Genomic DNA, 16,382 nt, shown 5'->3' with positions numbered 1-16,382 from the left:
TGTGGGCAGCAGGGCAGGGAGGGGATTCTGCCCCTCTGCTCTGCTCTGCTGAGACCCACCTGGAGCACTGCATCCAGAGCTGGGGTCCCAGCATAAAAAGGACAGGGACCTGCTGGAGTGAGCCCAGGGAAGTGCGACAAAAATGCTCAGAGGGCTGCAGCACCTCTTGTGTGAGGGAAAAGGCTGAAAGAATTGGGACCTGAAAAAAAGAAGGCACTGAGGAGACCTTACTGCAGCCTTCCAGTACCTAAAGGAGCCCCCAAGAAAGATGGGGACAAACATTTTAGCAGGGGCTGTAGTTATTGAGCAAGGGGTCATGGCTTTGAGCTAAAAGAGAGTTGACTTAGCTTAGATACAAGGTTTTATGCTCTGAGGCTGATAAAACACTGGAATAGGTTACCCTGAGAGAGATGGTACATGCCCCATCCCTAGAAACGAAATTCAAGTCCAGGCTGAGCAGAGGTCTGTGCAACCTGATCTAGTTGAAAATATCCTTGTTCATTGCAGGGATATTGTACTAGATGGCCTTTATAGGTCCCTATCAACTTAAAACTATTCCATGATTGTTTGTAAATAATAGACATTAATAATGATTTCTGTCTTGGTGGAATCTGAGCAGCTCAGTAAACAAACCTACTATATTTACTGGAGTATCAGCATAGCACACCTGTAAGGTGGTACATTTTGTACTTAAAGCATGCAAGCACAAAAGCGATTGCTATACTGGAAATTTTACATCAGATATGCAGTAGATATATAGTCTGAAATCTGGAGTTCTTTATATCTATGGACTGTGCTTTTCTTTCCTGACTCTTGCGAAGAAAGTATTTGTAGAGTTTCATCTGAATATCTGAAGTTTACCATCTTGGTACTAGATTGGTATGAATTAAAATATATATTAGTAACTGTCTGTTATGACCAAGTTGAAGATGCATATTGTTGTTAATCCATTTCAGCCAGGTTAACAAGTTATTGTTATTATATATGCAATTAATAGCAATTTTATTTGAATCACATAATCCAAACTTAATCTTTAGATTGTAAAAAGAAGATTTTTCTTGTACCTCAAGTAATCTTTGTATAGTATGGATTATCATCAGCAACTCCTTGTGAAAGTCAAGATACTTGTTGAATAAGGAGAGATATCATAGGTTGTTATTTAATCTGCACTTTCTATATGTTATGAAGGAAGAACGATTTATGAGATCTTAAGTAATGTCAGTAAAAATCAGTGAAAGGAGGCATTTCAGTAAGATACAATGTTGACTTTTTGTGTTCTTTTTCCGTACACACAACTGAAATGCCTGTTGTCAAGGCAATGGATCTTTATCTCAGTCTGGGTTAAAAAGTGAAAGAATTGCTTCTGTATGTTCATATACTTCAGGCTTCTTAAGGAAAGACTATAATTGTTGGATTTAACATGGGTGACATTCCGCTGAAAGATGTGTTGAGGTCTTTTGTTCTTTTCCTGTATAACCCAGAGCTGACCCATGCTGAACAGTTATAATTTGATTGCTTTTTGGAAAGGAATGGCTCTCTGTCTAGTTGTGTGTCCTGTCAGGTTTAATTGTAATCATTTGGAATTTTCATACTATGTTGCGTGTGTGGAAATCAGTATTTTTGATACAATATGCTGGAGGGATCTCAACATATGTAGGTACTATAGTAAAATATACCATGTAAATGCATAGAAGACAAGCGTGTTTCTTAATTGTTGGACAGAACATTTTACAATTATTTGTTTTATGATTCTAAATAAAGCTAGGATATTCACATTGGTTACCGTTTTTGACCTAGTGCTTAGTACTTACTTGCCTTGAACATCTTGAAAATTATTGCAGCGTTATTGGGTATTACAACCATTTTAGCAATATGGGATGCATAATCTGGCCATAATGCACTGCTTTCTTTTGACATAGGCTTTATATAAAAGAATATACTTGAGTGAAGCATGAAGGAAGTTGTGTTTGTACCAAGCATGGACTCAAGTCCATACAATATAAATGTATCTTTTCCTCTTTCCAGATGCATAGTTAAAGTCACTTAGCAATTTATTCTCATGTCACATTACATAAAATTGTGCTGCCATAAGAAAGCTTAAATGTTAATGTTTTGAAGGTAATTTATGGGTGGCATGGGAGAATTAGTAATCGAAACAGTAATGGAATTGGAACCAGCTGTGGAAGCTACATAGGAAATTGTTCTTCCTTCCTGCAGTAACAGAGACATGCTGTAATTTTTAACCCTTGTCCCCCTGCCTTCACTCTGTGGTTGCAGATCATCTTTGCATGACTAGCTGACAAATACACATGCACACATACACTTTTAATTTGTTACCCTAATTATTTGGTAAATTTGTAGACAACTGCAGTCATTGTCACTAGGTGGGATGTTATACATAAATTTCTGTCTCTCAAGATCCTGCATAAACGCATTTCACAATAACAGTTGTAGGACTGTTGAAAAGTGGAGTCTGTGGATATCTTTCGCTCTCTGTAGCTGTAACGGTTTAGTTTGCTGACAGTAGTGTGTTTGCTAAGAACAGGATCCCTAGGGAATCCTAGGTGAATCCTAGGTGAAAATCTCCACCATTGTTGCTGAAAACCTTATAGCAGATTCCTTGAAATAGGTATTATTTATTCCCATTTTTTCAGAGGAGGAAACTGAGGTATGTAAAAGTGAAATACATTGCCATCAAAGGTCAAGGATTGGTTTACACCAATGGTGTATTGTTTTAATTTTGGTCATTAAAATAAAATCTAAACAATTTAAAAGAGATTACTTGCTTATGAGGTTGCCATTATACTGGTATAGAGGTTGTATTATCCTGATATTTTTGAAATTCTATGCTAATATGTTCACCAGTAGTCTTAAAATGAGCATAAGGTTCTTTTTTGATAAGAGGAAAAATACATTTTATTTCAGTTGTAGTAATAGCTGTTTTAGATGGCAATGCCAAATATTGATCATCTGTTGGTTGCATTGTTTTTTAAAGTGTTGATGAGCCCAGGATTGTATTGCTGTTGAAGGACTTAATTTCGCTGCTTACACAACTTACAAGAGTCTTTAACACTTACTCTACTTCATATGTAATTTTAATGTACTTCCATAGAAGGGCATGTAACTAAAACTGGGTTTTTCCGCATGAATTAGAAAGGCTTAGTAGTACTGACTTTTTAAATATATAGAGGAAAGGAATGTTTTTTTGAAAAAAACGTGTTTAACTTTGTACATGTTTCTGAATTGTTAGATACTTCATAAGTACTTTTATTTTGACAGAGGTTAAATCTAGAGAACAGTAAAGCTATTTTAAAAAGTGAAAAACATCTAAGTGTTCATGGTTTATCTTGGTGAGTCAGGTGAAAGAACTTCATGCTCTTTATTCTCTAAAGTTTGCCAAATGGTGGTAATGATAAAGTGTCTGTATAGTTTAGATAAAAGATGTTCTGGAGCAAGTTTAATGTAAATAATTAAGTGAACAGGCTAGCAGGCTGAAAAATGTTATGCATTAATTAATGTTATGTTCAGTCTGGTTGTGCATCCTATGTTTAGGATTTGGATTCTTTCTTAGGTGTCTTTTACGGCCTATTCCTTGTGGTGGAAATCCCACATGGACTCTGTAGTACAAAATTGTACACAAGCTGAATGTAAAATAGGTGAATACTTGTTCGCATCTGAGCTAAACATTTGGCACTTCTACTCTGAAGACTTAAAAGTTCACAATAATTTGTCCTTTCTGATTTCATAATTAAGCTGTGGTTTGGAAACCTACCAGCCTGAACAGAGCTTTCAGAGTTTGTTTTATTTCTCCTCATTGTCAGCTGATCTATGTTTGTGTGAGCTGTTTTACTGTTGCAGAGTAAATGGAAGTATTCCATTATGTTAAAACAAAGTACTCTGTTCAGCTCTAAGGAATAACCTTAATAAAGGATATGCCTGACTGAAAATGCTGGAGATTTTTTTCATTCCTAACATGGCAGGTAGCTGTAATGTTTTGTATTTTTTTACTGTAGTAAAACTGTGGCTTGACTGAACACGGGTGCTTTTTGTCGGTATGTGGCAGTTGTACATAGAGTTTCAGCAAATTTGAAGTATTTATATTTATACATATTTGAAACTGAGAAGATAAAGATTAAACAGGTTATATAGCAGAATGTAACTGGAATACTCAGTTTAAGCAAACCTGTCTTCCAGAAACTGCAGAAGAAACTTGAATGACTCCAGGCAGTTTTAGATTTAAATCAGTTTTATCAATGATGATAACTTGTTTTAGAAAAGGCTCAAGAGAATTTCTTTGAATTACATTATGAGAACAATTCCCTGGTCGTAATCATTAATATAAACTATGACTTCATAAATCAAAGACTTGTTACAAATTTAGAAATTTATCTAAATGAGATTTTGGAATCTAGGTGGAAAATAGCAGCCTCCTGAAATCTGTCTAAAAGTAGCCCCTAGAAGACAGATCAAGCAGGCTTTTTGCTGTACTTTAGAAGTATGATGTTTATGTCTAAAAATGGTGCTTGCAAATATGCTAAGATTCTATTTGTAATATCTTTTCTAAACTGCTAAGCCATTGGAGTCTTTTCAGAAAGGGATGTGCTGGTAAGTGGCATGAGAGGGAAGAGTTAATTGATGTTACCTGTTGTGTTATGGCACTGTCTCCGAGTTACCAATTGACTGAACATCTAGTAAAATATGTTGTATCTGGCCTATAATAATGTTAGAAATATATTACTTTTAGGCAATCATGTTGGAATAAAGATTTAGTCTAAGGTCTTTTCCCTTGCTGGTTGTACCTGACAAAATACTTAGGTTCAGATCATAAGAGAAAAATTACACGAATCTGTGAATTAGATGATGTTGGGAGAAACCAGCCACACTACTGTTTCCATGTTGAATAATTAAATTTACTTCCTGTAGGTATTTGAAAGGAAGTTCATCTACTTAAAGCACCTTTTAATTCATGAGGGCACACAGAAGCAATACCTCTTAGTTCACTAAAGGAAAGAATAACATCTCCTTGATCTTCCTGTAATTAAAATTGAAGATGTAAATTTTGCACTGTTTTGACTTACCTGAATTAAAGGCTGGAAACTGGGAACAATATCATTTTGTAGGGCACTTCCGATACTTCTATTAATTTTTTCTGCATTCATCATGCAGTTATAGTTATCTGTGTTTTTCCATGATTAACAAATATTTTGTGTGTTTTGTGGGAATGCCAGCCAAGATAACTAATACCAGTGTTTGTATGCATCCTCCGTTCATCCAGAATGTTTGCCTTTATCTTCAGACCAGAAATTTAGATAATACAGACACACATGCCCTGATTCATCCAACATAATCAAGGCACCTATGCTAGGAATTCAGGTGCTTTGCACTTTTGTGAATAATTCATGAAGAGGAGAGGTTTCAAAATTATTTTGTTTTTTTGGTACACTGATGCTTCTTCTTGACGTTATTTGCTTATTTTTGAAGGCTGCATAGGAAGTCTGAAGAAAGTTGATTCCATATTTAGATGCATCGCATTTAGAAACTCAGATTATATGAATCTGGGGCAAGCTGAGTTTAATAACATGCAAGTTTGCATGAGAATACATCTGTCAATTCTAACACCTAAAGGAGAGGAAATTATAAGTTGTTGAAATATCCTTTCAAATCTCTATGTTTTCTTCTGCATGGAAGTTTGCGGGTAATGCACTCCTGTAAACCCAAAAAATTTATATTTTTCTATTTCTATAGAACAGCATCTTACCCATCTCTCATATTGCAGTTTTTCATACTCCATCCTTCTCTTGAACCTTAGTGTATATCTTACACGTTTGTTTTCAGTTTATTTTACAGAGGAAAAGAGTGAAAAACTGGGATTTGGAAAACTTGCCCATTTTACAAGTAGTATGGTTTCAATCAGTGCATGATTGTGGAACAAAACATGACATCACTGTGTGTTTGTTTGAAAAACGGGTTTAAAAAGAACTGAAAAAATAAATAAGAACACTTACCACTGCCTTAACTTTTCACTGCTGTAATGGAAAATTCGTCTGGGTGCCTAACAGCTGAAAACATTTATCTAGTTTGAAAAGAGGAATGAGGGATATTTTCTTCCAGATTGGTGAAGTACTCCCCTTAAACTCCTTTTTATCTTTCTTTAAATAATGTTTCAGACTTAATATTGAAGAACGGAACAGGGTTCTGTTCTCTCTGTTCATCATCACTAAAATAGTCTCTTAATTTCCTTCACTTGCATATTGAAGCTGGATGTGAGATGGAAAGGAAAAAACTGCTTGTTTGTGGGCCTGAGGTTAATTCCAATGCAAAAAGGTCGTGCAAGTGACCCCCTGTGAAGTTCTAGAACTTCTTTAAACTGAAACCAAACCCCCTAGGTTGTATCTTAAGTGATGTATGAGAGGCAATACTTGACCTGTAAACCAAACACATTTTGATACAGACATTAACAAGCAACAGCAAGCGTGAGTTGTAGCCTTCTGCTGTTGATATTAACATATGGTTGTGTCTGAATACTGCAGCAGTTTGACCAGATTTCTTTGGTGATCGAGATAAACAGTGGCTTATCTCCAGAATTCACTGGTTTTCTGTGGTATCTTATCAGTCTAAACATTACAGGCTGCCCGTGGTGGATTCTTCTTCTCTTGAGACATTCAAACCCCACCTGGATGTGTTTCTGTGCTACCTGCTCCAGGTGACGCAGCCTTGGCAGGAGAGCTGGATGATCTCCAGAGGTCCCTTCCAATCCTGACCGTTCCATGATTTTCTGAAGAGCTTGTGCTTTTGTACCTGTCTGCTTTGGGATTTCCTGTGTCAGATATCCCATCCTTTCTGTTGTGATTGTTGATGAGTTGTCTACCCATATTTTTGTCCTTAAAATGTTTTAAGAGCATTCTCTTTCAGTATGTAACATAATTTACAGTGGAAGATATTACATTTCTTTTAATTATTTTTCTTTTGAATCCTTTCTTGTCATCTTGATTACTTTTTCTTGATTGCACTTATGATTTTTAACGCTTGGCTGAAGAAAATAGAAGAGGGAAAAATTTGCTAGTATCTGATTTCAGCAGATTTCAACACTGTCAGTCTGTATGCTGTAGTACAAAATAAAAGCCTTTCAAAGGATCTCAAATTTTCCTGCCCTCCCCACGTTGCCCCTCAGCAGTGTGACATTTGCTTTTCCATGCAAATCAGTCATTTTGGATGGGAATAGATAAGCTTTAAAAAAAACTTGAAAACATGAACATTATGTATTTCAACAAAAGGCACAAAACCAGAAAGTCCTTTTTTCTTAATTGCCAGAAGGCCTGAGATTTGAATGATTAAAACATGATCTTCTGTAGGGGGACCTTTTTTGAGGGAAGTTATGTTCTTAAGTAGATGGAGGTACTTTTGTTACCATTTGTTGATAGGGTTTGTTGTTCCACCAGCTGTTCCTGCTGCCCGTTTAGTATTCCAGTTATTCCCATCTGTCTTCAAGTAAGGCAGTAATCATCTGTGTCAGACCACCTCTGTTATACTTGTTCTGCAAAACTTGTAATTTCACCAGAAATGGAGAAATCTCTGTGAAGTGTAGCTCTTGCCTCCTTCTCATCACTCCTGCCTGTGAACAGATAGCATCTTCCCTGTGGAGTATGTCCAACCGGACACCCAAAAGAGCAGGATGTGTTTACACTTGGGGCAGAAGGGCTTTTTTGGTATAATAGAATCACAGAATTATTGAATGGTTTGGATTGAAAGGGACCTTAAAGACCATCTCGTTCCAATGCCCCTGCAGCTAAACCAGGTTGCTCAGAGCCCCATCCAGGTCTGGTCTTAAAAATTTCAGGGATGGGGCATCCACAACTTTTCTCAGCAACCTGTGCCAGTGCCTCACCACCCTCACAGTATAGAATTTCTTCATAATATCTAACCTAAACCTATCCCTTTTTTCAGTTTAAACTTACTTCCCTTTTCCTAATGCTACATGTACTTATATTAAGTCTCTCCAGATTTTTTGAAGTCCCCTTCAGATACAGGAAGGTGCTATAAATGTTTCTCCAGAGCCTTCTCTTCTCCAGGCTGAGCAACGCTCTCAGCCTGTCCTCACAAGAGAAGTGCTCCAGCTCCCCGATCAGTTTAAAGGCTCTCTTAAGGATATTTAAAATACATGGTAGCCAAACCAGGTTTAATCTTTTCTCTTGCTCAAGACAGAGGAAGTGCTTACCTTTGACTTCAACCAGCTGTAGTTTTGACTTTTTTTTTTTTCCTTTGTGCTGTGCCATAGCTCTGCTCTCACAAATGATAGTCTTTTCAAGTTTTCAGGAAGCTGGTATTTCAGGAGAGAACTGAGAACACAGGAGCTATCCAGATTTTTTTTTCCAGAGCAGCATATGATCTTGAAGTTCTCAAAAAAGGCGTGATTCTTTATGAGACCAATTGCAAACACAGAGAAAAAATAAGTGTTTTTTCTCTGTAAATTATAGTATTGTGGGTAAACAGAAGAATTCCTATTTAAGGGCCTGATGTGTGAAAGATTACCTATAGTTTGCAAGTCTCTCTCATACAATATAATTTCTATTTATATACAAACCTCTGCAAACTGAACAGCAGAGGTTCTTTTAGGTATCAATGTGCTGTTTTCCCCTTCTCTGGTTGGGACATTAAAAAGTGAGTAATTTTTATTTGATTTTTTGGTTTTGTCTTTGATTTTTCTCAAGATTTTCTGGGGAGACTGATTTGGTTTCAGCCTCTGGTTGCTAGTGGCATGTTTTCTGAGTGGTGTTTGAGAATAAGGAAGCTCCCAAGAGGAACAAGGGGAAAAAAATCCACAATATTTACTGACAGTGGTGCAGTAAATAGATGATTGTTGTTAGGCACAGGATTATAACACTCAACTAGGGCTGGAATTCCCTGAAAAAACTGAAACTCCATACTGCAGATGTGATGCTGATTTGTAGTGTCCCTTTGCAGAAATTGATTTTAAGATTAGACTATTCATTTTGAGAAAAAACTGTGAACTCACAGAATACTCTATTTCACTGATTTTATGTATATTAATCTTATGTCAGCCAGGGAATTGAGAATTTTTGTAAAATATTAGGAGATACGTCAACACCATGACTGTTTTCCTCTGTTTCTGCTGAAGCAGAGATTTAGAATATTGTCTTTTCCTCGTGTGCTTTAAAAGAAAATAACAACAGCAACAACAACAAAAATCCTGGAAATCCTGTAAAGGTTTTATCTTCTTTAGTTTTAATCACAATGCAAATTTTGCAGAACAATATTAGTGAAATCATAGAATTAGTTTGTGTGAAGTTAACAGCTGAATTCCTGGAAGTGCAGGTACACTTTAGGCAAACTCTATCTTTTCAATTTTTTCACACTTACAGTAATATTCTAGTTACATGAAAGTCAGATGTTCAAATCATCATAAATGTATTAGCTATATTTCCCTTTCAAAGTGTGAAAAAAGGAAAGATTTTATGTAATTCATTATTCTTTGGAGTATAATAACTGGAAAAGTGGTAGTTGCGTCTAATTATCTTGTGTGCATATAGGCATATGCTGTAGCACATTAGAGATACAGCATTCTGAGCTATTTTGGAGGTTCATGGTTAACTAAAACAGAATAAGCCACCTTGGTTTTTTGTAAATGTTTAGCTAATTTGAAGATGTTATGCCAAGATATGTTCCTGGATGTTGTTATCTTAATTTTTTGTTTTGAATAGTCTAAACAGTTAGTTTAACTGTCAGGCATCCCTTGGACACTGCCGAGTTTAGCACCAGTAGCAGTCGCCAAGTGTCTGACTTTCAGGCTCAGGATGTTTGATTTATCAGGTGGCAGAATATATTCCTATCTGTTCCTCTTCCCTAAAATGAGTAGCCAGAATACTATTCAACATGACAGTGGTATAAAGCAAAAATGTTTTTGTGTTAGTGCTTCACTCTTCTCATGAAAAAGGAGATTTAATTATTGCTACCTGAGGGAGCTAGCAATTAAAATAAGTTTGTTCTAGATAATGTTAATTAATAAATTATTTTTTTCTTTGACTTGCTGAAACACCTCTCAAAGTAGTTAAGATACTCTCAGAAAAGTAAATTACCTTTGTGGTAAGGTACATGAGATGAAGAATTCTTTAGTATTCTCATTATTATATCATCTCATTTCAACCCCTCTGCCATGGGCAGAAACACCTTCCACTAGACTGCCTTGCTCAGAGCAACGTGGCCTTGAACATTTCCAGGGATAAAACATCAACAGCTTCTCTGAGCAACCTGTGCCAGTGCCTAACAACCCTCAAAGTAAAGAATAATGGCTAATCTAAATTCTCCCTTGTAGTTTAAGCAGAGTTAGAAGAAGGGTAGGTGTGTGGCTAAACCAAAGATAATGAAAGTTTCAGTTTTATCAGAGAAATAAAAGATAAAGAACTGATAAAGAAGATAAAACAAGTATGAAGGTAATCTGTCTGATGCTATAGAGATTTCTCTGTGAAGTATGAAAAATAGTGAAGGAATTGGCAGAGATGGATAAGGCAGGAGATTTAATGTGTAGTATAAAATGTGCCTGAAATTATTTTAAAATCACACTTTGGCAACAGAAAACTATAACAAAGGTGTCAGGCATCAAGAAGATATATAGTGTCTGTTTTAGGAAACTGGAGTGGTGCAAATAAATAAGCATTTTGAGGGTAATGATTTGCATGACCTTTGTAGAAAGTTGCTCAAAACTACTTGAGTACTTCCGTTATATTTCTTTCTGTGTGAATTAATATCTTCCAGAGAGAAAAAAAAACAAAGCCAAACATGTTTTAGTCTTAAGATGGTGTAATATTTATAAAACAATTATTAATCATATTTTTGGGAGTATATCCATGCAAATAAAAATGTGAAGTCAGTCTCTGGTTTATGATTTTCCCATTTCTCCTCCTCATGTTATGACTGATGTGAAACTGTCTTGCATTTACATATATATTGCATTAGTGGGTTTTTCTGGGGTTAGCACTGTTTTCACTGAAGTGAATTTTCTTTTCTTCCAGAACCCTGTCAAGAAAATCCCAGATTCTCATGAAATTACACTCCAACATGGAACAAAGACAGTAAGTGATGTTTTCAACCCTTCATGCTTTTCTAGACCTGTTCCAGTCTGTGAAATAGGTTAATAAATACTTAGCAGCTGAAGTCCAAGAAACAAAATTTTTTCCATGATTTGTTATTTTAGTCGGTCTCATTTCTTAGTACAATTTAAATAGTGTTTCATGACCTCTTCAATTTATTCTAATAACCTAAATATAGCTCAATTTGACTAAATGGTAGTCTCATTTTCATTAAGTATGTTCTCTATAATTGTTAGAGTTTTTCTTCCAGAATAGAGCTTCCTAATGTGTAGACATGAGTCTAATATAGACTTTTCTTTGGTCATAAGTTTAAAGAATGTTATTGCCAACTACTTCTTTGCAGCTAAGTACTTCATTCTACCTCAATCTTTTAGTGCCTTTTATACACCATTCTTAATTTCTTGAGATCTTGTTCTTCCTTGTCTTTGACTGCATCTTTTCTAGATTTTTATCTCCACTACTGCAGCTTTGCTTTCTTTTAAATAACCACAATCCAACTTGGAACTCTTTTTTTGCTCTATATATTTCTATCTCTGTATAATCACATCTTCCAACATAAATTCAATTGTTTTTGTGGGCTGATTGACCTGGAAAAGATGCATTGCATTACACTAATAAAAAAATAGAGTGGATTTTTCTACACACAGTGCATGCAACTGCTTTGCATATGAATTTCTATGAATACTAGGTTTTGCCGAGTAGTGTACTCTGTGCAAATCCGTTTCCCATTTTACACATGAGAGTTACTGCTTCTGCAGTATGTTTCTTGAACACATGTCCTAACAGCTTTTTTAGGTAAAATTTTTTGATTTATTTTTCTTTATATTAAACCAGTAAATCTTTTCATGGCTTCTTAAAGAGTAAGATCATGTTATTTCTAACTAAAAGGCCTGGTAAAGTCGAAGTTACAGTTCTGGAAGACTTCTGAGATATTTTGACTGCAGGAAAATGCAGCTGTCATCACCTAGAGCAGAGGTGAATTGTAATGTGGGATATAAATAGCACAGTTGGATTAGACTGAATGCAGTAAATGAAACATAAAATTGGAAAAAATATCTCTCATGTAGAAAGGTTATCTTTTTGAGGGTTTTTTTGTTTGTTTTAGAACAGTGAAACCATTTAGCCCTGAGCTTGGACATATAAGGATGGGAGTAACTTCGTATTTTGATTTTGGTGTTTTGCCCCAGTGTTTTTAAATACAGTCTTCTCATTATGTTTATACCATGTACTGTATTTCAGCTAAACTTATATATCCCATCTGTACCTCTTCAATCTAGTGAATGTGGATTTGATGATGACTCTATTCCTGTGCAGCTGAGAAATCTCAGGAAAGATTTCCCAAGCTAGAGAGACTTCCCAGAAAGCTGATTAATTTCCCAGTTGTCTTGCTTGTATGGTGTAGTAGGAATTACTGTTCCCAATGAAACTTCATATATATTTTTTATTTCTCATGTTATTTTTGATATATAGGTGGGTATGCGAAAGAATACGAAATATGTACCTTCTAATAAATATCTCGTATCACAACTGCTCCCTCATATAGAAGTTATTGAATAGGACACTTGAGTGTTCTGATTAATCTGGAGATGCCCAGTTTTTCTGCGAATGAAATGGCTAGGGTTCAAAATTTCCATTTAAGTGGTAAAAGGAGCATATTCTTTTTAGAAACACATTAGAGATTACACATTTTAAAAGATTTCTGCAAGTGAATGTCTCTGAATTACAGCAGGATATTTAGATTAAGAAAGAATCAGTTGTCTGGTGAATAGGGCCATAATTTCTGCTGCATCTTGGTTTTCTTCTTACTATTTTCAGACAGTTGGCTATACTAGGGCATTATATATTTGAAATACTGTGAGGTACCTGCATTACAGAATAACAGAATTTTCTGAGTTGGAAAGAGACTCACAAAGATCAAATCCACCTCCTGGCCCTGCACAGCACGCCCCAAGAGTTGCACCATGTACCCAAGAGCAATGTCCAAACACTTCTTGAACGTGTCAGCTGCTGTGGCAGCTTCCATGGGGAGGGAGCCTTTTCAGTGCCCAACCACCGTCTGAGTGAAGGACCTTTTCCTAATACATCTTATAAAGGACTCTGTGAAAGAGTCAAAAGCTTTATTATGTCCAAAAAGTTCACATCAAATGTCCTTCCTTGTTTAACTAGATGGGTTACCTTGTTGTAAGAGGAAATCAGGTTTGATAAGACTTTTCTCTCATGAAGTCGTGCTGGTGGTGACTGATGTCTGCGTTGTCCTCCTTCTTGCCCTTCTTGAAAACTGATACAACTTTTGTCAGTTTCCATTCAGCTGGGATCTCTCCAGATTCCCAAAAATGCTTGAGAGTCATCAAGAAATGCTTTGGAATAACATTAGCCAGCTCTTTGAGATGAATCTCTTCAGGCTCCATAGGTTTGTGGGGATCCACTTGGAGCTTCAGATCCTGCACAGTTTCAGGATTGGCTGGGAGTTGATCATTCTTACAGTCAAGGTCTGAGACCCTCTTGGTCGGTCAGAAGACAGAGGCAAAGGAAGCTTTAAACATCTCTGCCTTATCTCTGAGCTCTTTGTGAAGTGCCCATCTGTATCCTGTAATGGTCTGATATTATTTCTACACTGCCCTTGACCATTAATATACTTGAAAAAAAAAGCTATTGTTTTCCCCCATGGTTCTCGGTAGCTTCAACTCCAACTGAGCTTTGGCTGCACAGATTTTCTCCCTGCAGTAGCAAGCAGTATGTCTGTATTCTTCCCATGTCACCTGACCTTGCTTCCACTGGGCATATACCTTTCTTTTTTGCCTTATTTCTGGGAGAAGATCCCTGCTCAGCCAAGCCAGCCTTATGCTTCACCTGATTGATTTCCAGCATTTGGGAATAGCCTGTTCCTGCCTTGGGAGGTGATGCTTAAAATGTGGCCAGCTCAGAGGTGGTTGGGAGCAGCAGGAGCCTAAAGGAGAAGATGACTAGAAATGAGTCTTTGATAAGATAAGGAATAGCTAAGTGAAATTTTTCTCCGTGAAACTGGAAAAAGAAAACTCAAAAGATTCCCATATTATTTCATGTAAGGAAATCTAAATTCTAGGAAAGCAAATTGTCCATCTTAAAGGATAAATTTCATTCATACATGCTGTTTTTATTGAGACAATTTTTTTCTATAGATTACTTTTTCCATGAACTGTTTTCCATGATTTAAAATATTTTCTGTGGGAACTATTCAACAGTTTACATAAGTTTTAAAAGTCTCCATAACACAGTGTATATAGATGTATACTAAAGCTTAGAAAAAAAAACCTACGGTAGTAGACTGATACATCTTCGAGACAAGTTTTATTTGGTGGTATTACTATGTGTCTGCATTAAATCATAGTTTCTGTCAGTACTTGTTGTTTATATGTATAAAGAAGATACATATAGGTAAGCATCTTCTGTGTAAAATTACTGTTATTTTTGTACATCCATATCTAGAATTTTTAATACAGTTTTAGGCCACTGGAAGTAATTCCCCCGAGTTCTTTTCTTCCCTGAAGACATTTGGTGTTGCTAACCTGTAGTCATGACATTATTCTCAGGTGTTACCCTCCACTCATTTTGTTTTTTATTCTGTATACAGTGTTTTTGTTTGATTGGGGGTTTTCCCTCACATGGTCTTGTATAAGTCAGATGTTCATGGTGAAGTGTAATATTATTCTCTTTCCTTCATAATCTTCTGTTTTCTCTCTTCAAATGGTTTTCCTGGCATTTTATAGAATATTATTATTATCTTCATCATTATCATTGCTACTAGTATTATGATTAGTGTTGGAGACTATCTTCTTACTGAAAGGGTTGATGATTATCTATGTTATAAACGTGGGATGACCCATGTTTTTGGGTTTTTTTGTTAAAAGTAATATGCTGATTATAGTCTAGGTATTACCCATGGGCTCCATTAAAATATAAGAATGAATTCCATATGAATTTTATCTTTTAATGAAAACTTCTTCAGACATTTTAATGTTTCAGGTGTAATTTTGAATAATTTCAAAAATTCTCTTGTTTTGTATTTTTTGATAGAACTTTTCAACACTCTCTTATGTTGATGACTTAATTTTTAGAAAATTAACCTCTTGATATCTAAATTAATTTAGTACATTGTCCAGCTAATCTTATATTAATGTTTGAAAACGTAGTAGTAGATATAATATTTTCACAAATGTGAAATGAAAAGAAATAATTTTGATGGTAAATTATTTTAAATAATGATTTTACATAATTTCTAGTGAAATGCCTTCTGTTACCTTATTTCTCCATGTAGTGATTTGAACACAATTTGTTTTAGTATATGAAATACTATTTATTGTACTATAGAACATTACCATTTTTCAAACAGAGAATTAAAATAGATTTCAGTAAAATTCCCGTTTTACTTGATCTGTGATTTGAGAATAACAGATGAGAGCAATAAGCATTAGCATTTTTTCCTCAGAATTTTGAATAGCTCTGAGAAGCTGGTTTTGTATATAAAAGAAACGGATTTTGAGAAGTTATTTTGATCTGGTTTGTTACAATGATGTGTTTTTAAAATTTGTGATTTTTAAAAAACTTCAAGTTTATGCCTATTTCCTTCTTTTTTTTTCAGAAATTTGCCTAAGCGATGCGTATATGCACCTGAGCTGTGTTGAATAAACTTAGACTCTTAAGCTGATGAATGTTAAACACCATTTTGTTACCTTGCTAGAAATATTGTTTGTACTTTTGATAGAAGTCTAGAGTACAATTTTCTTCATAGAAACAGAACTTTTTGCAATGAGATGATTAGGAAGTAAACCCCGTGAACTATTATTTCTTAGCTGTATTCAGTGGTTTATTCAGACTATGTAATTTTTACTTCCATTCTTCCCACTCCTTCAAAAGTACTAAGGCTTTATTCAAGGTAGTGAAATTTAAAAATGAAAATATAGTGAAGATATTTTAGTAAGAAGCCAGTGCACTGGGTTGTTTGAGGCTTAGATTTGTTGGTTTGTTGTTCTTTTTTTTTAACGTTGGTAGCATGATATGTTTTGGTGACACCCTGAAGAATTGAAGAAAAAAAATAAAAGCATGAATGATTAACTCTTTTTTTTCTTTACAGGTTTCTGCTTTGGGGTTGGATCCTTCAGGTGCTCGTTTGATAACTGGTGGATATGACTATGATGTAAAATTTTGGGATTTTGCTGGAATGGATGCCTCTCTCCAAGCTTTTCGGTCGCTCCAGCCTTGTGAATGGTAGGCATGAAGATTGACTTTTGCACTTAATGT

At 35.5% G+C, this 16,382-nt stretch overlaps 1 protein-coding gene across 1 annotated transcript in view; it reads left to right on the top strand.

The window, feature by feature from the left end:
• Positions 1-16,382, top strand: part of WDR70 (WD repeat domain 70) — a 126,957-nt gene that overhangs the window by 20,582 nt on the left and 89,993 nt on the right. Inside the window, exons 6-7 of the mRNA XM_088156929.1 lie at positions 11,028-11,087; positions 16,216-16,349. Coding sequence (XP_088013055.1) covers positions 11,028-11,087; positions 16,216-16,349 — 194 coding nt within the window. The remainder of the gene's footprint in view (positions 1-11,027; positions 11,088-16,215; positions 16,350-16,382) is intronic.

The sequence above is a fragment of the Sturnus vulgaris genome, chromosome Z, assembly GCF_052056855.1.
Source record: "Sturnus vulgaris isolate bStuVul1 chromosome Z, bStuVul1.hap1, whole genome shotgun sequence".
NCBI lineage: Eukaryota > Metazoa > Chordata > Aves > Passeriformes > Sturnidae > Sturnus > Sturnus vulgaris.
Note: the sequence above shows the minus strand (reverse complement) of the source record. Positions and strands in the feature narration are given on the sequence as shown.